Source organism: Scyliorhinus torazame, chromosome 9, assembly GCF_047496885.1.
Source record: "Scyliorhinus torazame isolate Kashiwa2021f chromosome 9, sScyTor2.1, whole genome shotgun sequence".
Classification (NCBI taxonomy): domain Eukaryota; kingdom Metazoa; phylum Chordata; class Chondrichthyes; order Carcharhiniformes; family Scyliorhinidae; genus Scyliorhinus; species Scyliorhinus torazame.
The window spans coordinates 63,630,685-63,658,342 of NC_092715.1; the positions used below are offsets into that span (position 1 = coordinate 63,630,685).

At 50.8% G+C, this 27,658-nt stretch overlaps 1 protein-coding gene across 3 annotated transcripts in view; it reads right to left on the bottom strand.

Annotated features, from left to right (window-relative positions):
* pde8b (phosphodiesterase 8B) overlaps positions 1 to 27,658 on the bottom strand; it is a 642,529-nt gene that overhangs the window by 289,148 nt on the left and 325,723 nt on the right. For all 3 annotated transcript variants that reach the window (XM_072516021.1, XM_072516020.1, XM_072516019.1), the window contains exon 2: positions 6,705 to 6,761. In XM_072516021.1, the coding sequence (XP_072372122.1) occupies positions 6,705 to 6,761 (57 nt within the window). The remainder of the gene's footprint in view (positions 1 to 6,704; positions 6,762 to 27,658) is intronic.

The following is a 27,658-nucleotide window of genomic DNA, read 5'->3' on the forward strand; positions in this document are numbered from 1 at the left end:
TCTGACCACACCAACCTCAGACCACCCACCCAACTTATACTCACTTACCTTAAAATCCTACCTTCTCCCTGGCTCTGAAGTGGCTGGAGCTTTCAATTCACCTGGAGCTGGTTTCTCCGAGTCTCCGCGCCAAAAACGCGTTCGGCGCGGGGGCGGAGAATGGGCGTTCACACGGAAATTGTGCCCGGCGCCGGGGAAGAGATTCTCATGTCCCTGGAGAATCGCTCGGGAGTTGGGCGCACGCGATCTACGTGGGCAATTGACAGAGGCCCACCCCGTGATTCTCCACGCTCAACTGGCCGAGTTCCCGGTGGCATGGTTCTAACCACGTATCACACATCGGGAACCGGGGGTGGCAGCTGCGGACTCAGTCCGCGGCCACCCTGGTGGGGGCCGGGGGGATCAAGTACCGGGGGGGGGCCTTATGGGGGGCCGGGGGGGGAGATCGGGCGGGTAATATGGAGCGGCGCGGGGCCGATCGTTGGGACCTTCTTTCCTGGTCCAGGTCCGCCGGCTGAGTCCATCATGTCACACAGGGCGGCTGCCGCCGTGCGCATGCGCGGACTCCCGACCAGAAGTGCAGGGCCCGTATCCGCAGCCAGAGCTGCGAGAAGCACTCCGGGTCACTGCTAGCTCCCTGCAGGTGGGAGAATAACTCAGTACTTTCTTAAGGAAAGTCCAGAGTGAAACGCCAGTGTTGTGTTATGTACTCTGGGATAATACAGGCTGCAACTGGATGCAGCTTTAACCAAAAGATACTCCAGACCTTGAAGTTAGTTCAATCTGATTTATTGAACCAGTAGCACAGTTAGCACAGTTCTCTATGAGTTCGACTCTCTGCTAACTTAAGTGTGATTACTCTGTCTGACTGAAGCAGACTAGCTCTTAGCCACGTGCTGGAGGTGTGATACCGTACATACACCCTGACTCATTCTGTAGATATTCATCAGTGGAAAGAGGTGGCGTGTGAGTGTCTCGTGCCTTTTATAGTGAGATACCACCCCTGAGTGTCCTGCCTACTCATTGGTCATGTCCTGTTCTCTGTGTTCATTAGCTACCTGTCTGTATATCATTATCTGCATGTCTGCATATCATGACATCTCCACTTTTTTTCATGTTTTGTTGGCATATGGGAATGTACTTACAAGTGGTGGCATATATTAACATATTTACAAGCGGTGGCATATGTGAACGGATTTACATGTGCAGACAGCTGTCTAATGTGAGAAAACAGAACATAGCAAACAAAATAAATGTTCATAAGTCCAGACTCTGGGGCTTGCGTCTGATCCTTGTCGACCGCGGGAGAGGTGGTGGTGGGGACGACGGCGCCTTCACAAGCGGGATGGAAGCCTGACTGGTGGCCTCGTAGTTCGAGGTATCAGGAGGTGGCAAAACAACAGACGGAAACGGAGAAGAAAGCGGTTGCGGGCAGGCATCGTTGTGCAGTGCCCGTCTGTTTCGTCGCACAACAGAACCATCAGGCATACGTACAACATACGAGCGGGGCGCAGCCTGTCGAACAACGACAGCTGGAGCAGATAAGCCACCATCCGGTATCTTGATCCTGACAGTGTCTGCCGGGGATAACACGGGCAAATTGGTGGCATGAGCATCATAGCCCTGCTTTTGCTGGTTTCGGAGCTGCTGCACCTTCTGCAGCACCGAGAGGTGATCCAGGTTGGGCAAGTGTATGGCTGGAAGTGTCATCCGCAGGTCCCTGTTCATCAGGAGTTGAGTCGGCGACATGCCAGTGGACAGTGGGATCGCGCTGTACGCAAGCAGCGCGAGGTAGATGTCAGAAGTAGAACCCGCGGCCTTGCAGATGAGCGGTTTCACAATGTGCACCCCTTTTTCAACCTTCCCATTGGACTGCGGATAGTGTGGGCTGGAAGTGACATGTTTGAAATGGTAGGACTTGGCAAACATAGACCACTCGTGGCTGTTGAAGCACGGGCCATTGTCACTCATGACAGTGAGTGGGATACCATGCTTGGAGAATGTCTCCTTACAGGCCTTGATGACGGTCTGAGATGTGAGGTCTGAGAGCTTCACGACTTCAGGGTAATTGGAGAAATAGTCAATAATCAACACGTAGTCACGACCATTCGCACAAAGAGGTTAATGCCAACCTTGAACCACGGGGAAGTCTCGATTTCATGCTGCTGGAGCGTCTCCTTGCTCTGCGCTGGCTGGAAGCATTGCCAGGTCGCACAGTTGAGGACCATGTTCGAGATGTCCTGGCTAATACCGGGCCAGTGGACAGCCTGCCTGGCTCTGCATCTGACTTCTCGACGCCCAGGTGTCCCTCATGGATTTGGCGGAGCACCAAGCTCTGGAGACTGAGTGGAATGACAATCCGTTCTAGCTTGAGGAGGATACCATCAATCACCGTCAGGTCGTCCTTTACATTGTAAAATTGAGGGCACTGCCCTTTCTGCCAGCCATTGGCAAGGTGGTGCATGATACGCTGCAAGAGGGGGTCTTTGGCTGTCTCCTCGATGATACAACCACCTTCTCATCAGACGCGGGGAGGGTGCTAGCACACAGCTGCACATATGATTCAATCTGCCGGATGATTTCCAGCGGTTCACTAGGCAATGTGATGGAGCGGGACAATGCATCAGTGATGATGAGCTCCTTGCCAGGCGTGTACACTAAGTCAAAGTCGTACCTTCTGAGTTTGAGGAGGATGCGCTGCAACCGAGGCGTCATGTCGTTCAGGTCCTTGTGGATAATGTGGACCAGAGGCCTATGATCTGCCTCAACAGTGAATGTCGGCAGGCCGTAGACATAGTCGTGAAACGTGAGAATGCCAGTGAGAAGACCCAGGCATTCCTTCTTTATTTGCGCATACCTTGTTTTAGTGGGCGTCATGGCCCTCGATGCATTGGCTACCGGTGCCCAGGATGAAGTGTCATCGTGTTGAAGCAGCACCGCACTGATTCCATCCTGGCTCACATCTGTCGAGATCTTCGTCTCCCTGTCTGGGTCGAAAAATGCCAAGACGGGTGCAGTGGTGAGCTTGGCTTTCAGCTCCAACCACTCTGCCTGATGTGCTGCCTTCCACTCAAAGACAGTGGATATTTTCACCAGCTTTTGTAGAGCAGTGGTGTGTGAGGCCAGGTTTGGGATGAACTTGCCCAGAAAATTGACCATGCCCAGGAAGCGCAACACCGCCTTCTTGTCTTCAGGGACCTTCATGGCTTCGATGGCCTTGACCTTGTCTGTGTACGGGCGCATGCCTTGCTGAGAGATCTGGTCACCTAGGAACTTGAATGTCGACATGCCAAAGCAACATTTGGACCTGTTCAGCTTCAGGCCATTGGCATGGACACGGCGGAATACCTGCTGGAGACGGGAAATATGCTCTTCAGGGGTCGTGGACCATATGATGATGTCGTCCACGTACACACGGACCCCTTCAATACTCTCCATCATGTGCTCCATGATACGATGGAAGACCTCCGATGCCGAGACAATGCCAAATGGCATGCGATTATAGCAGTATCTGCCAAACGGTGTATTGAAGATGCAGAGCCTTCTGCTGGACCCATCCAGCTGGATTTGCTAAAATCCACCTGACGCATCTAACTTGGTGAAAAAAACGTGCGTGAGCCATCTCACTGGTGAGTTCCACCCGCTTCGGGATGGGGTTGTGTTCATGCATTATATTCTTATTGAGATCCTTGGGATCAATGCAGATGCGCAGGTCTCCCGAAGGCTTTCTAACACATACCATCGAGCTGACCCAGTCAGTCGGTTCGGTTACCTTGGAAATGATACCCTGTTGCTGAAAATCCCTGAGCTGTGCCTTCAGGCGCTCCCTCAGCGGAGCTGGGACCCGGCGTGGTGCATGGACCACTGGCTTGGCATCAGGTCGTAGCAGAATCCTGGATCGATATGGCAGCGTGCCCATCCCGTCGAACACATCCAGAAACTGAGCGAAGTTGTCGTCAATACCGGCCTGAAGATCCACATTGGAGGATGTTGTTGTGTAAACCCGCTGCACGAGATTCAGCTGCTTGCAGGCATGCGCGCCAAGTAGGGATGCCCTGTCTGGCTTGACAATTTCAAAACGTACCCGTGTATGGGTGCTCCGGTTGGAGACGAGTAGATGGCAGGATCCCAGTGCCGTGATGGCATTTCCGTTGTAGTCCAGGAGCCTGCAGGCTGCTGGAAGGACCTTGGGGGGCTTCTTGATGCGTTTGAAATCTGCCAGTGAGAGGAGGTTGGCAGAAGCACCTGTGTCCAGTTTAAACTGGATGGAGCAGTGGTTGACCTGCATCACCACATGCCATTCGTCCGCAGAATCCACAGCGAGGATGGATTGACTTTGTGATGAGTTGGATGTGGCATATTCACATTTGGTAATGATGCCCACACAGTAGGCGGAGTCCAGGCATTCTTCCTCTGGATCCGTTGTGCTGCCAGGATCTGAATCCTGTAATCGTTGTTGCATACTTTGAACGCGCCGTCGTCTGAATTGGGAGCGCTGGCTCGACTGGTGGTGCAGACGTGCACAAGGCTGCATAGTGTCCAGGCTTCCCGCAGTTTAAACATCGCCTGCCTCTTGCAGGGCAGTGTTTCTTTAAGTGGGCGTTGCCGCAGCTCGAGCACGTCATGACATCGGCGTCCCGACGCTCCACGCGTCGTCGTACATGCGCAGTGCGGGTGTCGGCCGCTTTGTTATCCCGTTCGCATCGCGCATGCGTGGGGCCACGGGAAAAGCGCGCAAAATGGCCGCTTTCATCAATGCTGAGGCGCTGCATCCAGGAGATGGCCTGCACACTCTCTTCCTCGTGGGAGGCAAGTTTCTCATTTTCAGCCGATTTGTACTGGGCATAGCGATTTTTGGTGTGCTCATGCACTGCGCATGTTTCAATCGCGACTGGCAGGGTCATATGCTTGATTTTCAGTAGCTGCTCTCTAAGAGGATCAGAGTGAACTCCAAAAACGATTTGGTCTCTGATCATGGAGTGAGCAATATCACCAAAGTTGCAGGACAGTGCTAGCAGGCTGAGGTTAGTTCAGAAGGAGTTGAAAGATTCACCTTTACCTTGTAGACGCTGTTTGAATATGTAGCGCTCGAAGATTTCATTGGTGTCTACTTCACAGTGACTGTCAAACTTGTCCAGGATGGTCTGAAACTTTGTCTTGTCCTGGCCTTCGGTGAAGTGAAAAGAGTTGAAGAGTTCTATGGCTTGATCACCCGCTGTTGAGAGGAGAAGCGCGATCTTCCTTGCATCAGACGCACCCACGAGGTCTGATGCTTCGATGTACAGCAAAACCTTTTGCTTGAATGTCCGCCAGTTGGCACTGAGATTGCCGGAGGTCCTGGGCTGGTGAGGAGCCTGAATCTTCTCCATGGTGCCGGGATACATTCGCTGGTCGTCACGGAACGGACTGAGGTAAACCACCTAGATTAAGCAGTCTCCTGGTAGCATGTTGTGTTATGTACTCTGGGATAACACAGGCTGCAACTGGATGCAGCTTTAACCAAAAGATACTCCAGACCTTGAAGTTAGTTCAATCTGATTTATTGAACCAGTAGCACAGTTAGCACAGTTCTCTATGAGTTTGACTCTCTGCTAACCTAAGTGTGGTTACTCTGTCTGACTGAGCCAGACTAGCTCTTAGCCATGTGCTGAAGGTGGGTGTGATACTGTACATACACACTGACTCACACTGTAGATGTTCATCAGTGGAAAGAGGCGGAGTGTGAGTGCCTCGTGCCTTTTATAGTGAGATACCACCCCTGAGTGTCCTGCCTTCTCATTGGTCATGTCCTGTTCTCTGTGTTCATTAGCTGCCTGTCTGCACCTGTCTGTATATCATTATTTGCATGTCTGCATATCATGACAGCCAGGATATAGCCCCATTTTTGGAGAATCCAGCCCCTGATTTATGGCAGCGAGTACCGTAAAAAAAAGGGGGCGTGATGTTCTTGCATCCAACTCTGCAGCCTTTGACAGAAGGCTTCAGGAGCACGCTGCACTGCACAGTTCTCGCCTGGCCTGAGTTGGAAGATTTACGAGAATGGATCGAAAGGATCTTGAAGGTAAAAAACAAGGAGTGGAGTGGCAAACCGATGCCAATTGCCACTCTGCGGGTGTTTGGGCCCATTCTTTCTTTATCTTTTTATTCATTTATGGGATGTGGGCGTCGTTGGTTAGGTCAGCATTAATTTCCCTAGTTGCCCTTCAGAAGGGGGTGGTGAGCTTCCTTCTTGAACCGCTGCAGTCCCTGAGATGCAGGTACACCTAAAGTGCTGATAGGGAGGAGTTGCAGGATTTTGACCCAGTGGCAGTGGAAGGAACGGTGATATATTTCCAAGTTGGGGTGGTTCTTATTTCTAAAGCTTGTAAAAAAGAACTTTGGTGGAGAGATTGAACACAGACAAAGAACAATTTATAATCATAGTCCCACTCCCCTGCCTTTCCCCTTCTCTTGTGCTTGCTTTGTGATAAAACTGACGGAAATAGTAACTTAACCTCCAGATTTCTAAGCTTAAAATAAACATTTATTCAGAGTAGTTGTCCTCAAGGTCCCCAAGTCTGGTTCTCTATTATCATGACAGAAGAATTGCTATTTTATTGCAGTCAGAATATGTTATAGCTGGGGTTCAGGAGGAGGAGATGGAAACAGTACCTACTGGCCCACACAACTGTTACAAATGTCAAACAACGAACACAAGGTTTCACCTGAAAAGGATCTTGCGTCAGCCTCATTGGTCCAAAGTGCACTTCCGTACTTGCAACCTGCCAGGAGGAAAAGCAATACTGTTATCAGGCTGTCCAGCAGTGAAATCACAGGAATATGCCAAAGTGAAATAGTAAAACATTTGAAAGTGTCGTCTGTACTTTGCTGAAAATAAATGCAAATTACAGTTTATACTTTGCCTCGGTTTGCTATCAATTAGATCATCAATCGACAATCATCGCCGGGTTATTAAAGGTATGACCAGTGGTAGGCAGAATTGAAGTTTCAAAGTCCGAAAGTTCTTCAAATGTTTAAAAGATATAACTTTAGTCTTTAGTGTTCACCCTGCAGTTTGTCAGGAACACATATTCGGAATCTGGCCACATGAAGAATGATCTTTCATCCAATCATCCTCGTAGGTGGAAAATTGAGGTAAGGGGACACATATTCCCAGCACATGAATCCCTACACTGAGAACTGTTACCTTGCCTCACACTATCAACTCTTGGTCTGGAGAAAGCATTAGGCTAAATATATTGGCATGTATTACTTTTATGACACCTGTTCATAACAAAAGCAAGTGGGCACCACAAGTACTGGAGAGTTTTATGGATATGAGAAATATGAGAAATAAGATAATTCAGTTTTATATGTTACTCATTGGTTTGTTCAACAATGTTGGAGAAACCTATTAAAAAATAGTACGACAGGAACATTTAAGTAACAGCATTTCTCCTTTGAGGACAAGGACCAGTGTTTTCCGGCCGCACTCGAAGATCCCACCAACGGCGAACCCCTGCCATGGGAATCTCGGCAGCAGGGGGTTCATAGAACGGGACAGCGTTGACAGTAGCGAGATCAGAAGATCCTGCCGCCAGCCAATTTCGTGGCTGTCTCCTCCATCCTGAAAAACATGGCGGAGGGTGTGTTAAATCCCGCCCAAGGTTTTAGAAGGACAAACATTTTTAGGCTTCTGGTTTTACAGATCTACAATAACACGGAAAGTGCATGTCTTGTTAGGTGAATTGGACACTCTGAATTCTCCCTCTGTGTACCCGGACAGGTGCCGGAATGTGGTGGCTAGGGGATTTTCACACTATCTTCATTGCAGTGTTAATGTAAGCCTACTTGTGACAATTGTAAAGATAATTATTAGAAAAAAACAAATCGGGCGGAATTTTTAGCCACCTCCCAATGGTCGGATTTTCCGGTCCCGCTGAAGTCAATGGACTTTTGAACGGTTCCCTACATTTTCCAGCCCCGCCCCTTCACGGGGCCATAAAACCCTGCCCATAAGCTTCTCTACTTCATTGTTAAGTTGGTTTTGTTAACCTAAAAGTGACCCCAAGATAGTGAAGAAGTTGTTTTCATGATGATTTGATGATTATTAACTACAGAGATGATGTATAATTGCCAGTATTCATTTTATATTGCCAAACCTCTGCAACAAAAAGAACAGGCACTTCAAAACCATGGGTGGCTGTGCACAAATGTTTTCAAGTTCTGGTTTGTAATTTTAGTTATGACTGAAATTCAGGCAAAAAAAACCCCAGCCATACCCTGTGTAGCCACTGTTATAATGTAGGAAATACTGCAGATAATTTGTGTACGGCAAACTCGCACAAACAACTTGATAATCACCAGTAATTTGGTTTTGTGATGTTGACGCAGGGATAAGTATTGACCAGGCACCGGGGACCCCCCCCCCCTCCACCCCGCTCTTCTTTGGAAGAGTGCCATGGGATCTTCTACATTCACGTGCACAGTCAGATGGGGTCTTGTTTTAACATCTCATCTGAAAGTAGCACCTCCAACAGTGCAGCACTTCCTCAGTCCTGCTCTGTGACAGCCTTGAGATTTCTGTTCACATCCTTTGTAGGACATCAATGTAGACGTTTGTGACACAGAGGTGAGACAGTGATAGTGCCGCCACGGATGGTGATGCATTAAAGACTGGTTGCTCTGGAGACATTGAGCTCACTGTGACTCACAGAAAATGACATATCTCCAATCTACTGGCTGCAATTAGAGTGGTATGCTTATCAGCATTTGGCATAACAGGCAGAATTTTATTCTCTCACCTAATTGGTGGTGATGGTGAGGGGGGGGGGGCAGGGAATGTAAAATTCCTCACACGACCTTCCCACCAGGCTTCTGCCCGCCCTGACCTCTGCAACTTCATGGTGGGACGCTAGCCTTCCCTTGCCCCCATTGAGCTCCGTAAATGGTCAATTAATGACCACTAGGAAGCCATTTCCCACTCAGCCTCGATTTCCAGTTTGGTGGGGGGAGTTCAGAGGCGGGAGGAGCGGGGGTGGCCCAGAAAGTGACTCTGTTCAGGCCTCGCGCGGGAAAGATGAGGGGCGCCTCCATCAATAGCCTCCTGTCAACATTGGGCACCATTCCCCAAAGGTCTGCCTCTAATGGGTGTTCCCTTGCCCCACTAGCCTCTCCGCCAACATCCCCAGCCCCCGCTTCCCACCCTCCCCAGGCCTCAACTCTCCTCCTCATCCTGAGACCCCTGCGCCTGAATTTTTCACCTGTCGGCCACGCGTACTCGGCCTGGAAGCGAACGCGAAACAGGCTCTGGCTGCGGTCGGCCCTGGAGTGCGATTTTATGCTGGCTGGCCAATCAACAGCCAGATGGCATGAACTTGTACTGTGAAAGTCTGATCACTGCCAGGGAAGACGGCACGCACTGAAAAAAGGGAGGGTGCAGGCTGGTACTTCCAATGTGCACGTTCATGGGGACAGCTGCTGTGGAGCTGTCTCAGGGGGCTGCTAACCTGTGAAAATAAATATCGACGGAAAAACTATGCCACGGGTGTCTAGCCTGCACAAACATATAAACAGACCACAGTCCCCAGACCATTTGTTAATTTAATTGAACAAATGGGTCTAGGGACTGAGATCCATGTATGACAAGATCACACCTGCAGTACTGTGTACAGTTTTGGGCTCTATTTAAGAAAGGATATAAATGCAGCACTCAGGGCAGCACAGCAACACAGTGGTTAGCACTGTTGCTTCACTGCTCCAGGGTCCAAGGTTCAATTCACGGTTTGGGTCACTGTCTGTGTGGAGTCTGCACCTTCTCCGTGTGTCGGCGTGGGTTTCCTCCGGGTGCTCCGGTCTCCTCCCACAAGTCCCGAAAGACGCGCTGTTAGTAATTTGGACATTCTGAATTCTCCCTCAGTGTATTCGAACGTTGCGCTGGAATGTGGCGACGAGGGGCTTTTCACAGTAACTTCATTGCAGTGATAATGTAAGCCTACTTGTGACAATAAAGATTATTCAAAAAGATTATTCAAATGCATTAGAAGGAGTTCAGAGAAAGTTCACTCTAATGGTAGGGTGCAGAGGTGGGGGGGGGGAGCTTATCTTATGAGAAAAAGTTGGACAGGCTGGACCTACGTGTCCATTGGAGTTTAGAAGAATGAGAAGTGATCTTATTGAAACATAGAAGATCCTAGGGTCATGATAGGGTGGATGCTGAAAGTATGTTTATCCTTATGGGAGTGACTAGAATTAAGAGACATAGTTTAAAAATAAAGGGTCTCCCATTTAAGATGGTGCTGATAAAAATGTTGTGAATCCTTGGAACTTTTTTCCCTAAAGAGCAGGGAAGGCAGCTGAATATTTTTAACACCAGGTTAAAGTCCAACAGGTTTGTTTCGATGTCACTAGCTTTCGGAGCGCTGCTCCTTCCTCAGGTGAATGAAGAGGTCTGTTCCAGAAACACATATATAGACAAATTCAAAGATGCCAAACAATGCTTGGAATGCGACCATTAACAGGTGATTAAATCTTTACAGATCCAGAGATGGGGTAACCCCAGGTTAAAGAGGTGTGAATTGTACCAAGCCAGGACAGTTGGTAGGATTTCGCAGGCCAGATGGTGGGGGATGAATGTAATGCGACATGAATCCCAGGTCCCGGTTGAGGCCGCACTCATGTGTGCGGAACTTGGCTATAAGTTTCTGCTCGGCGATTCTGCGTTGTCGCGGGTCCTGAAGGCCGCCTTGGAGAACGCTTACCCGGAGATCAGAGGCTGAATGCCCTTGACTGCTGAAGTGTTCCCCGACTGGAAGGGAACATTCCTGCCTGGTGATTGTTGCGCGAAGTCCGTTCATTCGTTGTCGCAGCGTCTGTATGGTCTCGCCAATGTACCACGCTTCGGGACAAACCTACGGATAACCTCATGATGCTCCACTTCTCCAACTTCCACCCTAAACACATTAAAGAAGCCATCCCCTATGGACAAGCGCTCCGTATACACAGGATCTGCTCAGACGAGGAGGAGCGTAACAGACATCTACAGACGTTGAAAGATGCCCTCGTACGAACGGGATATGGCACTCGACTCATCGATCGACAGTTCCAACGCGCCACAGCGAAAAACCGGACCGACCTCCTCAGAAGACAAACATGAGACACAACCGACAGAATACCCTTCGTCGTCCAGTACTTCCCCGGAGCGGAGAAACTACGTCATCTTCTTCACAGCCTTCAACACGTCATTGATGACGATGAACATCTTGCCAAGGTCATCCCCACACCCCCACTACTTGCCTTCAAACAACCGCGCAACCTCAAACGAACCATTGTTTGCAGCAAACTACCCAGTCTTCAGAACAGTGACCACGACACCACACAACCCTGTCATGGCAATCTCTGCAAGACATGCCAGATCATCGACATGGATACCACTATTACACGTGAGAACACCACCCACCAGGTACGCGGTACATACTCGTGCGACTCGGCCAACGTTGTCTACCTCATACGCTGCAGGAAAGGATGTCCCGAAGCGTGGTACATTGGCGAGACCATACAGACGCTGCGACAACGAATGAACGGACATCGCGCAACAATCACCAGGCAGGAATGTTCCCTTCCAGTCGGGGAACACTTCAGCAGTCAAGGGCATTCAGCCTCTGATCTCCGGGTAAGCGTTCTCCAAGGCGGCCTTCAGGACCCGCGACAACGCAGAATCGCCGAGCAGAAACTTATAGCCAAGTTCCGCACACATGAGTGCGGCCTCAACCGGGACCTGGGATTCATGTCACATTACATTCATCCCCCACCATCTGGCAGGCGAAATCCTACCAACTTTCCTGGCTTGACACAATTCACACCTCTTTAACCTGGGGTTACCCCATCTCTGGATCTGTAAAGATTTAATCACCTGCTAATGCTCGCATTCCAAGCATTGTCTGGCATCTTTGAATTTGTCTATATATGTGTTTCTGGAACATACCTCTTCATTCACCTGAGGAAGGAGCAGCGCTCCGAAAGCTAGTGACATCGAAACAAACCTGTTGGACTTTAACCTGGTGTTGTAAGACTTCGTACTGTGCTCACCCCAGTCCAACGCCGGCATCTCCACATCATGAATATTTTTAAGGCTGCGGTAGATCTGTTCCCAACTAACAAGGGAGTCAAACGTTATTGGGGTAGGCCGGAATGTAGAGTTTAGGCCACAATCAGATCAGCCATTATCGTACTGAATGCTGGAGTGGGCTCAAGGGGCTGAACGACATACTCCTGCTCTTAATTCGTATTCTTGTATATCACCGTTGGGGCATGCAGCACCTTCAGCTATATGCCCAAAAATGGGCCATCACAACTTTTAACCTATAGACTCCAATGCTCACAGGAAATGCCTGGTGTAATGCTAAGTTTGTAATCTATGCTGGCTCCAGCTGACAGCTCTAAACTACTTCAGCATCACTTTTATAACCTACAACATCACCTGACTCCTTGATCAACATTCATTTCCACGCATTCTTGTCATCTGCTTTTACAGTATTTTAATTTTTATATGGTTGTTTTCTTATCTATTCATCCAGTTCATGTGGCCATTCACATGTATATTTGGATATGTTATGCTTAAATCACAATGGGTTCAGCTGAAATATCTAGGAATCAAAGATACAAATAAGAAGGAATATCGCTGTGTCCTTGTCCCACACAAAGTCCACTCATCCATCTTCCCTCTCCCGGCTGAATTACATTTGTTTTTATTCCTGCAATACTTCCAATTTACAATTCTCATCCATATGTTCCTTTTCCTTTTTGGCTTCTCTGCTCCCTATGCCTGTGTGGTAATACCAGGTATTGCAGTACCTGAGAGGTGGCTGCCCATTGGCTAGACCTAGGAGTCTACCATTGGCTAACGCACATAGCTCCGCCCTGAGAGGCGGGGTATAAGAACCAATGCTGTCCCAGCAGCCTTCACTTTCTGTATCAAAGCTGCTGGGTACAGTTCTAGCTGATTAAAGCCGATTAGTATGACTCTCCTTGTCTCACGGGTAATTGATTGTGCATCAGCCTGTAACCTCCTTCAGCTCTACAATCCCTCACTGCTGAATTCTCCATGCCTCTCACTTGGGTCTCTTTTGAATATCTCCTCCTTTTCTTTACCATTGGCAGCCATGCCTCCACGTGCTTCTCGGCTCCACATTCTGGAATGCCCTCACTCACCTGTCCAACACCCTCCCCTCCTTTGAGGGATCTTCCTTTACCCCACCATTTTGACCTCTTCCTTTGGCTTGGCCTCCATTTTATCTTCATTTCATTGCTATAAAACAATTTGGGATGTTTTATACATTAAAGGCTATTTAAATTGAGTTCTTGTTGTTCGTTATACATTTCCCTATAACGATATTCTCGGAACACAGTTCATTGTGCACTCTGATTGTACTGTACTCAAAGGATTAAGGAGGTTTAGACCCAGAATAACCAGGAAATCAATGATGCCAGTGGCATCACGCTCGGGATTCTCCCTGGTGCAAATGTTTTTGAGCTCTTGAGAGATTTAGTGGTCATTACAGGATTTTTGCCCGTGGCTAGCGCTGCCGCTAAATCGCAGCCACCGTGTTGTTAGGGAGTTCCAGGAGACAAAGCGTCTGGTGCCTTTGTCCTTCTAGGTGGCATAGGTCAGGAGTTTCGAAGTTGCTGTCGAAGGAGGCTTGGTGAGTTGCTGCAGTACATCCTGTTGATGGTACACGTTGATCGACTGTGTGCCATTGGTGGAGGGAGTGAATGTTTAAGGTGGTGGATGGGGTGCCGATCAAGCAGACAGCTTTGACCTGGAAAGAGTCAAGCTTCTGAAGTGTTGTTGGGGCTGGACTCATCCAAGCAAGTAATCCATCACACTCCCGACTTAACGTGCTTGTCTGAAAAAGCGTTCAAATCAATTCAATGTCTCTTCCTGTGGTGAATGTATTATGGCAGCCACTCACCACTGTATTGCATTGTACTATGTTAAGACCATAAGACCATAAGACATAGGAGCGGAAGTAAGGCCATTCGGCCCATCGAGTCCACTCCACCATTCAATCATGGCTGATTTCAACTCCATTTACCCGCTCTCTCTCCATAGCCCTTAATTCCTCGAGAAATCAAGAATTTATCGACTTCTGTCTTAAAGACACTCAACGTCCCGGCCTCCACCGTCCTCTGTGGCAATGAATTCCACAGACCCACCACTCTCTGGCTGAAGAAATTTCTCCTCATCTCTGTTCTAAAGTGACTCCCTTTTATTCTAAGGCTGTGCCCCCGGGTCCTAGTCTCCCCTGCTAATGGAAACAACTTCCCTACATCCACCCTATCTAAGCCATTCATTATCTTGTAAGTTTCTATTAGATCTCCCCTCAACCTCCTAAACTCCAATGAATATAATCCCAGGATCCTCAGACGTTCATCGTATATTAGGCCTACCATTCCTGGGATCATCCGTGTGAATCTCCGCTGGACCCGCTCCAGTGCCATTATGTCCTTCCTGAGGTGTGGGGCCCAAAATTGCTCACAGCATTCTAAATGGGGCCTAACTAATGCTTTATAAAGCTTCAGAAGTACATCCCTGCTTTTATATTCCAAGCCTCTTGAGATAAATGACAACATTGCATTTGCTTCCTTAATTACGGACTCAACCTGCAAGTTTACCTTTAGAGAATCCTGGACTCGGACTCCCAAGTCCCTTTGCACTTCAGCATTATGAATTTTGTCACCGTTTAGAAAATAGTCCATGCCTCTATTCTTTTTTCCAAAGTGCAAGACCTCGCACTTGCCCACGTTGAATTTCATCAACCATTTCTTGGACCACTCTCCTAAACTGTCTAAATCCTTCTGCAGCCTCCCCACCTCCTCCATACTACCTGCCGCTCCACCTATCTTTGTATCAATGGCAAACTTAGCCAGAATGCCCCCAGTCCCGTCATCTAGATCGTTAATATATAAAGAGAACAGCTGTGGCCCCAACACTGAACCCTGCGGGACACCACTCGCCACCGGTTGCCATTCCGAAAAAGAACCTTTTATCCCAACTCTCTGCCTTCTGCCTGACAGCCAATCGTCAATCCATGTCAATCCGCCCTTGTGGGCTCCACCTATGGACCATTGTATTGTATTACACCGCATTGTATCATGTTGGTGCCCTTGGGGGCTCCGCCCCTGGCTCCGCCCCCTTGGGGGAGTTATATAGAGCTGCTGCCCTGCAGGCGGCTCTCAGTGCAGAGCAGTCGCAGGCAGGCACTATTCTAGCTGATTAAAGCCACTGTTCAATTCAACTCTCCGTCTTGTGTGAATTGATGGTCATATCAATTTAATCAGCTACAACATCGCAATGGAAGCAGCCCTCAAACCTGACCGACTGGAACTCGACCCACAGGCCGCTGAAGCCAAAGGGATTTTTTCGCACTGGCTCCGCTGTTTTGAGGCCTACCTCGCCGCCTCCTACTCGCCCTCTGTCACCGACGAACAGAAGCTGAGCCTCCTCCACGCCTGGGTGAGCCATCGAATCTCCATGCAAATCGAGGACGTGACCACATCCGCAGATGCGCTCGCGATCCTGAAGCGGCAATACGTGAGGCTGGTGAACGAAGTGTTCGTGCGGCATCTCCTCACCACTCGCCGCCAACGCCCCGGGGAATCGCTGGACGAGTACCTACGCGACCTGAAAGTACTCAAGCGAAGCTGCAACTACGAGGCCATCACGGCCTCACAACACATGGAACTCACTATCCGGGACGCCTATGTGGCTGGAGTCCGGTCCAACTACGTCAGACAGCGCCTGCCCGAGAAGGGCGCCCTCGACCTAGAAGAGACGGTAAAACTAGCCACCTCCCTAGAAGTAGCGTTTCAGAGCCTCAACGCTTTCCCCTCCGACCACGCGACCCCCTCGTGGACACCCGACCAGAGGGTATCCCAGGCCTGTGCCGCGCGGCTGCCCGCCCAACCCGGGGGGCTACCCTGCTATTTCTATGGCCAGCACCAGTACCCCAGGCAGCGTTGCCCGGCTCGGAACGCGACCTGTAGCGACTGCGGCAAGAAAGGACACTTTGCAAAGTTTGCCTGGCCAGGCCCAAGTCCTCCAAATCACAGGCCCGACTCTCGGACTCACAGGCCCGCAAACCCCGCAGCATGGCTGCGCGCCTGCTGGCTCCGTCCCCTTCAGAAGCGTCATCCGCCTCATGTTGTCCGTGGAGGCAGCCATCTTCAACTCTACACAACAGGTGCGACTCACGGGGGCTGCCATCTTGGCCGCCGTCCCCCATGCGGCCCGCCATGTGCAATTCATGAGGGCCGCCATCTTGATCGCCGCCCGACACGTGCGACCGACGAGGGCGGCCACCTTGGGACCACCCCACCACCTCCGACCACGCCGACTATCCGCAACTCGGCACGGTCACCCTCGACCAGTCACGCCCCAAGCATCTCAGGAACTCCATGACGACCGTCCGGGTCAATGGACACGAAACGCCCTGCCTGTTTGACTCCGGGAGCACGGAGAGCTTCTTACACCCTGACACGGTAAGGCACTGTTCTCTCCAAATCTCCCCCGCATCTCAAATAATCTCCCTCGTTTCCGGATCACATTCAGTGCAGATCCGGGGGTACCGTGTCGCGATACAGGGTGCCGAGTACGCAAATTCTAAACTATATGTACTCCCCGATCTCTGCGCCCCTCTCCTGTTGGGATTGGACTTCCAGTGCAACCTCTGGAGCCTGAGCCTGAAGTTCGGCGGGCCCCTACACCCCTCTCACCGTATGTAGCCTCGCGACCCTAAAGTTCGACCCTCCCCCGCTCTTCGCGAACCTCACCGCCGACTGTAAACCCGTCGCCACCAGGAGCAGGCGGTACAATATCCAGGACAGGACTTTTATCAAGTCCGAGGTCCAGCAGCTCCTGAGGGAGGGGATCATCGAGGCCAGTAATAGCCCCTGACGAGCTCAGGTGGTGGTTGTCAGGACCGGGGAAAAGAACCGGATGGTAGTAGACTACAGCCAAACCATAAACAGGTACACGCTCCTCGATGCGTACCCCCTCCCTCGGATAGCGGACATGGTGAATCAGATTGCACACTACCGGGTGTTCTCCACGGTAGATCTGAAGTCCGCATATTACCAGCTCCCAATCCGCCCGGAGGACCGCCACTACATGGCCTTTGAGGCAGACGGCCGCCTCTTCCACTTCCTCTGGGTCCCCTTCGACGTCACCAACGGGATCTCGGTCTTCCAAAGAACGATGGACCGAATGGTGGACCAGTACAGGCTGCGGGCCACATTTCAGTACTTGGACAACGTCACCATCTGTGGCCATGACCAGCAGGACCACAACGCCAACCTTCAGAAGTTTCTCCAAACCGCCCAAGCCCTCAACCTCACTTATAACAAGGAGAAATGCGTTTTCCGCACAACCCGACTAGCGATCCTCGGCTATGTCGTGGAAAACAGAGTCCTAGGGCCCGACCCCGACCATATGCGCCTCCTCCTGCAACTCCCCCTCCCCCACTGCCCCAAGGCCCTGAAAAGATGCCTCGGGTTCTTTTTTTATTACGCCCAGTGGTTCCCCAACTATGCGGAGAAAGCCCGCCCACTGATCAAAGCTACCATCTACCCACTGGCGGCTGAGGCCTGCCAGGCCTTCAGCCGCATCAAGGCAGATATTGCCAAAGCTGCGATGCGCGTGGTGGACGAGTCCATCCCCTTCCAGGTGGAGAGCGACGCGTCAGAGGTTGTCCTCGCCGCCAACCTTAATCAGGCAGGCAGGCCAGTAGCCTTTTTTTCCCGTACCCTCAATGCCTCCGAGATTCGACACTCCTCAGTCGAAAAAGAAGCTCAAGCTATTGTTGAAGCTGTACGGCACTGGAGGCACTACCTCGTTGGTAGGAGGTTCACCCTCGTCACCGACCAACGGTCACCGATCTTCATGTTCGACAACACACAGCGGGGCAAGATCAAGAACGATAAAATCTTGAGGTGGAGGATCGAACTCTCCACCTGTAATTACGATATCGTGTATCGTCCTGGGAAGCTCAATGAGCCCCCAGATGCCCTGTCCCGTGGCACATACGCCAGCGCGCAAGATGACTGACTCCGGGCCATCCACAACGACCTCTGCCACCAGGGGTCACCCGGCTTCTCCACTACATCAAGGCCTGCAACCTGCCCTACTCCACCGAGGAGGTCAGGGCCATGACCAGGGACTGCCAAATCTGCGCGGAGTGTAAGCCGCACTTCTATCGACCGGATAAGGCCCATCTGGTGAAGGCATCCCGGCCCTTTGAGCGCCTCAGTACCGACTTCAAAGGGCCCCTCCCCTCTGCCAACCGCAACACGTATTTCCTCAATGTCGTTGACAAGTTCTACTGCTTCCCCTTTGCAATCCCTTGCCCCGACATGACCGCGGCCACTGTCATTAAGGCCCTATATAGTATCATCACCTTGTTCGGTTTCCCCACTTACGTCCACAGTGACTGGGCTCCTCGTTTATGAGCGATGAACTGCGTCAGTACCTGCTCGGGAAGGGCATCGCCTTGAGCAGGACTACCAGTTACAACCCCCGGGGAAATGGACAGGTGGAGAGGGAGAATGCAACGGTATGGAAGGCCGTTCTCCTGGCCCTACGGTCTAGGAATCTCCCAGTTTCCCACTAGCAGGAGGTCCACCCCGACACGCTCCACTCCATTCGGTCACTCCTTTGCACAGCCCAGAACGAGACCCCTCATGACCGCCTGTTTGTTTTCCCTAGGAAATCCACCTCCGGGGTCTCGCTTCCGTCCTGGCTGATGACACCGCAAACACGTAAGGAGCCATAAGTCCGACCCCCTGGTCAAGAGGGTCCAGCTCCTTCACACTGTAGCCACCTGAGTTGGCCACTTCCAGACTTAAAATGGAGAACCGCAAAGGCTGAAGGGAAATTCAGCCAACACAGGCAAAGACTAGCAAATACAGAAATCATGTGTACTGAAACCTGTAAGGGACCAGACAGCACTGAAACCAGCAGCCATCTGCATAGTAGTGTAGCAGCCATCTGCATAGTAATGAGCGATTCCAGAGCACAATGGCAACAGTTAAGGTGAATAAAGCCAAGCCAGACTCCTCGGCGCCAGCAGGAGCCAAGACAAAGGGAGGCCATTTAGGGACCGCCCAACAATCAGGGAACAACTCTGGTATTGGCGAAATCGATCCAAGTGATTGGAAAGTAGTCCAATCACTTGGAACCAGGTACGGTGTCCGCCCTGAAGGGCGGGAAGCCCCTGGGGACTAAAAAGCAAAGCCCCCAAGTTCATTTCTTCCTTCTTGACAGGGTCACTCAGCAACCCCTGAGAGTGAACTGACCAGCGGCCTCCAAGAAAGTAAGTCTCAAGTCAACGCTCGCTACGAGATAGGCGCTCCTAGCTACCAGTCCATACCAGCTTTGAATCCCGCAGACTCAGGACCTGAACGAAAGGCCATTTGTTCCCTGACCTGGTGGGCCAGTCCGAAGCTAAGTATAGGCCTGTTAGTTATAGAAATAGCCTAGAAAGTAGAGTTTATGCAGAGTAGCGATTTACTGTGTATAATAAATGTATATTGATTTGAATCTTACTAATTGGTGTGTTGAGTTATTGATCATTACTTGAACTTGAACCTCGTGGCGGTATCATAAAGATACCTGGCGACTCTAGAGCAAAGGTTATAAAACAGAGCCAATTGAACCAACCAAAAGTTAGCAACAACACCAACCCCCAGAACGCATAAGTAGAGCACCCCAACGGCCGACAGGATACGGTCTCCCTCCGGGACCTGGCACCCGCAGGATCCCCTACCATCACCCCAACCTACCCCCCCCCCCAACCTACACCGAACAGCGCCCCCGCCCCTACATGGCCTCAACACCCCCTCCCATACCCTCTCCCCCCTTCGCCGACCTACAGGAATGAAGCTCCTGAAGACACGCTCCCGGAGTCCACACCTGTGCCCGCATCGACGAGTTCACCACCCATGCCCGCACCGACGAGTTTGACACCCATGCCCGCTGCGAAACCAGAGCTCCGGCGATCGCAGAGCACGATCAGGGCGCCGGACAGACTGAACCTGTGAGGCCTTCACCCCCGCCGGACTTCAATTTTTAACAGGGGGTCAATGTGGTGAACGTATGATAGTAACCATTCACCACTGTACTACATTGTATCACGCTGTTGCCCATGTGGGCTCCACCTATGGACCATTGTACTATACTATACTGATTGTATCATGTTGGTGCCCTTGTAGGCTCCGCCCCTGGCTCCACCCCCTTGAGGGGAGGTATAAAGAGCAGCTGCCTGTAGGCAGCTCATTGCAGAGCAGTCGCAGGCAGGCACTGTTCTAGTTGATTAAAGCCACAGTTCACTTCAACTCTCTGTCTCGTGTGAATTGATGGTCGCATCAAGCCGCGAGGTTTTGCTGCAACTTTATAAAACTCTGCTTGGACCACACTTAGAATATTGTGTCCTGTTCTGGTCGCCTCATTATAGGAAGGATGTGGATGCTCTGGAGAGGGTGCAGAGGAGATTTACCAGGATGCTGCCTGGACTGGAGGGCATGTCTTATGAAGAAAGGTTGAGGGAGCTAGGACTTTTCGCACTGGAGCGAATAAGGAAGAGAGGTGACTTGATAGAGGTGTACTAGGTGATTAGAGGCATGGATAGAGTGGATAGCCAGAGACTTTTCCCCAGGGCGGAAATGGCTGTCACGAGGGGACATAATTTTAAGGCGATTGGAAAAAGGTATAGGGGCGACGTCAGAGGTAGGTTCTTTACACAGAGAGTGGTGGGTGTGTGGAATGCGCTGCCAGCAGAGGTGGTGGAGTCAGAGTCATTCGGGACATTTAAGTGACTCTTGGACAGCAGTAAATTGAAGGGGTGTAGGTTAGGTTGATCTGAGATTAGAATCAATGGTTGGCACAACATTGTGGGCCAAAGGGTCTGTACTGTGCTGTACTGTTCTATGTTCTATCTGCGGCTTCCTCGCAAGCGCTCTATGTGCCCTGTCCACCTCCAAGGGCCGAGTAAACGTATCTTCTTCCATCAGCTCCTCGAGCATACGCGCCACGTATGCCCCTGCGTCCGATTCCTCAATAACCTCCGGGAGACCAACCATCCTCAGGTTCTGCCTGTGCGACCTGTTCTCTAAATCCTCCACCTTCTCTTGCAGCCTTTTCTGGTGGTCCCTCATCAGCCCCATCCCCGCCTCCAGTGCGGTTAGCTCGTCCTTGTGCTCAGGCACCGCCTCTTCCACCTTCTTGATCGCCTGTCCCAGGGCTTAACCAGATAGGTTTTTATGACAATCGACAATGGTTTCATAGTCATCATTAGACTTAGATTTATTGTCACATGTACCGATGTACAGTGGAAAGTATTGTTCTGCGTACAGTCCAGGCAGATCGTTCCATACATGAAAAACATTGGGCATACGATAAATGCACAATGTAAATACTTAGACATCGGTTGAAGCATACGGAGTGTAGTGCTACAACAGTAGAGAAGATGCATGGCGAGATCAGTTCAGTCCATAAGAGGGTCATTCAGGAGACTGGTAACAGCGGGGGAAAAGCTGTTTTTGAATCTGTTAGCGCATGTTCTCAGATATTTGTATCTTCTGCCCGATGGAACAGGTTGGAAATGAGAATAACGGGGCAGCATGGCGGTGCAGTGGTTAGCACTGCAGTCTGACGGCGCCGAGGTCCCAGGTTCGATCCCGGCTCTGGGTCACTGTCCGTGTGGAGTTTGCACATTCTCCCCGTGTCTGCGTGGGTCTCGCCTCCGCAACCCAAAGATGTACAGGGTAGGTGGATTGGCCACGCTAAATTGCCCCTTAATTGGAAAAAATGAATTGGGTACTCTAAATTTATTTTTAAAAAAAGAAATGAGAATAACCTGGGTGGGAGAAGTCGTTGATTGTTCTGCCCGCTTTCCCAAGGCAGCTGGAGGTGTGGACAGAGTCAATGAATGGGAGGGGGGTTTGTGTGATGGACTGGGCTGTATTCACTGTCATAATATGCACCCATGCACATCAAGAGGTAAAAGCAGGCAGTGACAGACACACAGGTGAGCCAATCAACATACAGAACAGAACACGACCAATCACCAGACAGAACACAAGAATGGGGCTTCCAACTATAAACACATGAGGCATCAGCACTCTGCCTCTTTCCACTGGTGACAACTGTAGTGACAGTCAGGGTGTACAAATCATTCAACATCTTCTACATGTGGATCAGAGCTAGCCTGGTCTAGATAGTTAATGTTAGTTTACTTAGAGTGATAGAGAGTCAACCCACAGGCAGCTGTGTGCTTCGTTACTGAAGTCCAATAAATTTTATTGAACCAACGTCTACGTTTGGTGTATGCTTGATCATTTAACTGCATCGTGTTGCAGTCTGTGTTACCCCAGGGTGAATAACATGACATGATACCAGGAGTGGCTACTGCTGCTAAGTAATTTACCTTTGAAAATTCACTGACGACCAGCAACTGCCTTCCGGCGGCATGGAAAAGATCCAGGCACCACCACAGCTCCTAATCTCTGGGAACTTTGGCGCCAACTGGCGGGTCTTCAAGCAGAAATTCAGTCTATACCTTGAGGCCTCGGGCCTCGAACGTGCGACCGATGCCCGAAAAATCGGGCCACTACTGTCGACTGCGGGGGACCAGGCCATCCAAATCTTCAATTCGCTCACTTTTGCCGACGGTGAGGACAAGACCAAGTTCCAGATGGTGTTAGCCAAATTCGACAGTCACTGTGAGGTTGAGACGAACGAAAGCTTTGAGCGTTATGTCCTCCAGCAGTGCCTTCAGGGTAAGGATGAGCCTTTCCAGTCTTTTTTCACTCATCTCCGCATATTAGCGCAATCCTGCGACTACTGTGACACCGCTGACTCCTTCATCAGGGATCAGATCGTGTTTTGCGTCCACTCCGACGCCCTGCGGGAGCAGCTCCTAAAAATATAAAATATGACCCTGCCAGTGGCCATTGAGACATGCAAAGTCCACGAACAGGCGAAAACTCGCTATTCCCGCCTTAAGTCGGCAGAGCAGGACCAACTTGCCTCCCACGAGGCCGAGAGTGTACAGGCCATCGCCCGAATGCGGCGCCTGAGCATCGATGAAGGCAGCCATTTTGCGCGCTTTTCCATGGGTCCCACGCATGCGCACCACGGTAGGGAGAACAAAGCGGCCAAAAACTGCACTGCGCAGGTGCGAGCGGTGGCTGACCGCACTGCGCATGTGTGATGACACACCGAGTGTCACGACGTCGACGTGATGATGTGCCCCAACTGAGGCACTGCCCATTTAAAGCGGCAATGCCCTGCAAGAGGCAGGCGATGTCTCAACTGCAAGACGCCTGGCCATTATGCGGCCTTGTGCAGGTCTGCACCTCCGATAGGGGCCAGCGATCCCAGTTCCAACACAGATGCGTTCGAAGTGTGCAGCAAGGGCTGCTGGATTTTGAACCTGATCCTGTCACGGATCCAGAGGACGACTGCCCAGAGTCCCCATATTGAGTGGGCATCATCACCATGCATGACAAGTCCTCCTCGCATTCAGCAACATACACACCCATCCTCAATGTGGATTATGCGGACGAGTGGCGTGCCACAGTACAAGTCAACGATTGTAGCATCCGGTTCAAGCTGGACTCCGGTGCTTCGGTCAATCTAATATCCCAAGCAGATCTTGCTCGTATCCAAAGGCAGCCAACAAGTCTTCCGCCGGCCTGCCAGTTGCTCGACTACAATGGAAATGCCATCACTGCGTTAGGTTCCTGCCACCTGCATGTATCCAACAAGGCCATCAAGGCCACTTTGCGGTTTGAGATCGTCAAGCCCGCAAGGCTTCTCTGCTTGGTGCCCATGCATGCAAGCTACTCCATCTCGCCCAGCGTGTACCTGCCATGCCCTCTGCCAACAGCACTCTTCAGGCCGACATTGAGGAGCTACTATTGCAATACCCGGATGTGTTCAGTGGGATGGGTACGCTGCCCTACTGCTATAACATTCTGCTCAGGCCTGATGCCACACCTGTCATCCATGCACCACGCCGGGTGCCGGCGCTCCTAAAAGACCATCTAAAGGCGCAGCTGCAGGAGCTCCAAGATCAGGGAATAATACCAAGGTGACTGAACCAACTGACTGGGTCAGCTCGATGGTCTGTGTCAAGAAGCCCTCTGGAGAACTGCGCATTTGTATCGATCCCAAGGATCTGAACCGCAACATTATGAGGGAACACTACCCGATCCCGAAGCGGGAGAAGCTGACGAGTGAGATGGCACATGCCAAATTCTTTACAAAGCTGGATGCATCGCGTGGCTTCTGGCAGATACAACTGGACGAGTCTAGCAGGAAGCTCTGCACGTTTAATACATCCTTCGGCCGATATTGCGACAACCACATGCCGTTTGGTATTGTTTCGGCCTCCAAAATCTTTCATCAAATAATGGAGCAAATGCTAGAGGGCATTGACGGTGTGCGGGTTTATGTTGACAACGTCATCATATGGTCCACGACCCCGGAGGAACATATTTCTCGTCTGCAACAAGTCTTCAGGCGCATACATGCTAACGGGCTGAAATTAAATAAAATCAAATGCTCCTTTGGCATGTCGTCAATTAAGTTTCTGGGTGATCAGATCTCCCAGCAGGTCGTCCAACCAGACTCGGACAAAGTTAAGGCCATCAACACAATGAAGACCGCAGAGGACAAGAAGGCGGTCCTCCGCTTCCTGGGGATGGTAAATTTTGGGGGGGAAGTTCATTCCTAACCTCGCGTCACACACCTCGGCCCTCAGGCATCTGGTGAAGAAGTCCACCACTTTCCAGTGGCTACCCGCACATCAAGCAGAGTGGCTTGAGTTGAAAGCGAAGCTAACCACCGCTCCTGTTCTAGCTTTTTTTGACCCAGCGAGGGAGACTAAAATCTCCACAGACGCCAGCCAGGACGGCATTGGGGCAGTGCTCCCCCAGAAGGGCGACACCTCGTCCTGGGCCCCAATGGCCTACGCGCCAAGGGCCTTGACCCCCACTGAGCAACGATATGCTCGAATAGAGAAAGACTGCCTGGGCCTTCTCACTGGCATCGCGAAATTCCACGATTATGTCTATGGTCTCCCGACCTTTACAGTAGAGATGGACCACAGACCCCTAGTGCTCATTATACACAAGGACTTAAATGACATGACACCCAGGCTCCAGCGCATTCTCCTTCGACTCCACAGGTATGATTTTGAACTGGTTTACACACCTGGAAAGGAGCTAATCATCGCGGATGCCCTGTACCGTGCCATCACCTCGCCATGTGAGCAGGTAGACTTCATACACGACATTGAGGCACAGGTGCAACTGTGTGCCAGCACCCTTCCGACAGCCAACGAACGCCTCGTCATCATTCGAGAAGAGACCGCCAAGGACCCTCTTGTACAGCGGGTCATACATCACCTCACGAATGGCTGGCAGAAAGGGCAATGCCCCAATACTATAATGTAAAGGGTGACCTAACTGTTGTCGAGGAGATCCTCCTGAAATTGGATCGCATCGTCATTCCCCGCAGCCTCCAGAGCTTGGTGCTCACGCAGATACACGAGGGACACCTCGGTATTGAGAAATGCAGGCGCGGGGATATCAATGAGGATATATCAAACATAGTCCTCAATTGCACGACCTGCCAGTGCTTCCAGCCTGCTCAGCCCAAAGAAACGGTCCAGCAGCACGAGATCGTGACCTCTCCGTGGTCTAAGGTCGGAGTTGACCTTTTTCATGCCAATGGGCGTGACTACGTCCTGATAATTGATTACTTCTCCATTTACCCCGGGGTAGCGAAACTGTCTGACCTAACATCCAGGACTGTCATAAAGGCCTGCAAGGAGGCATTTGCCAGGCATGGAATCCTGCTCACGGTTATGAGCGACAATGGTCCCTGTTTCTATAGTCAAGAATGGTCCAACTTCACAAAGCAATACCACTTCCAGCACATCACCTCGAGCCCGCATTACCCGCAATCTAATGGGAAGGTCGAAAAAGGGGTCCATAGCGTGAAGCAGATACTTTGTAAGGCTGCGGACTCAGCTTTGGACTTTAATCTTGCTCTTCTGGCATACAGGGCAACCCCTCTGTCCAACGGTATGTCTCCGGCACAGCTCCTTATGAATCGTAACCTGCGGACGACTGTTCCGGCCATTCATGTACCTGCCCTGGATCACCTCCCAGTGCTGCAAAAGATGCAGCAGATCAGAACCCGGCAAAAGCTGACATATGATGCTCATGCTACTGCCCGTGCTCTCTCCGAAGGACGCTGTTCGCATCAAGTTGCCTGGTGGAGGCTGGTCAGCTCCAGCTGTTGTTCTTCGACAGGCTGCTCCCAGGCCGTTTTTGGTTCGCATGGCTGATGGATCTATTGTCCGGCGCAACAGAAGGGCACTACGCAAACTTGCCTGCCCACCACCGGATCTCACATTCCCAGATGTCGTTCTGCCTTATTCGGACACCTCGCTCCACAAGGCCACCAATCTGGCTGCATGCCAACCTGTCAAGACACCACCATCCCCGCCTCCACCTCTCAGGCGGTCCACAAGAATCCGACGACAGCCCCAACGACTGGACTTATAAATAGTTCCTTTGTATATATACTGTTATGTTTCTGCACGCTAGACACCTTACATGTACATATCCACTCACCAATTGCTGTATATAGTTACTTTTGTAAATATGTCGTATATGCTCTAAGCAACCGACAATTTAAAAAAAAAAGGGGATATCATAATATGTACCTATGCACATCATGAGGTAAAAACAGGCAGTGACAGACACCCAGGTGAGCCAATCAACATACAGAACAGATCACGACCATTGTTGAACCCCCACTGTCAACATCCTGGTGGTTACCATTAAGCAGAAACTGAACTAGACCAGCCATGTAAATGCTGTGCCTACAGGAGCAAGTCAGAGGACTGGGAATTCTGCTGTCAGTAACTCACTTCCTGACTCCTCAAAACTTGTCCATGATCTACAAGGCACACTTCAGGAATGTGGTGGAATACTCTGCACTTGCCTGGATGAGTACAGCTACAACAATACACAAGCAACTCAACACCATCCAGGGCAAAATTGTCCGTTTGATTGGCACCCCATCCACCACCACCATAAACATTCACTCCCTCCACCAACAATGGATAGTGACAACAGTGTGCACCATATCTACCAACTATAGTGAAACAACACATGAAGGCTTCTTCAAGAGCACATTCCAAACCTCCAATCTCTACCGTCAAGAGGTACAAGGGCAGTAGACCCATGGGAACACCACCACCTGCAAGATCCCCCCAAGCCACTCACCATCCTGACTTGGAAATATATTGTCGATCCTTTGGAATCACTGGGTCAAAATTAGGAATGTGACCTAACAGCACAGTGGGTGTACCTAGTACACAAGGAGTGCAGCGGTTCAAGAAGGCAGCTCATCACTACCTTCTCAAGGGCAATTAGGGATGAGCAACAAATGCTGGCCTAGCCAGCGATGTCTGCATCCTGTGAAAGAAAGAAAACAAAGAAAAGAATGGAACCAGGTGAGAGCAGACCCATTCAGCTGGACGACACTGGAATGGCATTGGAGGAGAATGTTGTTCTCAAATGCGTCAAAGGTTACAGACAGGTTGAG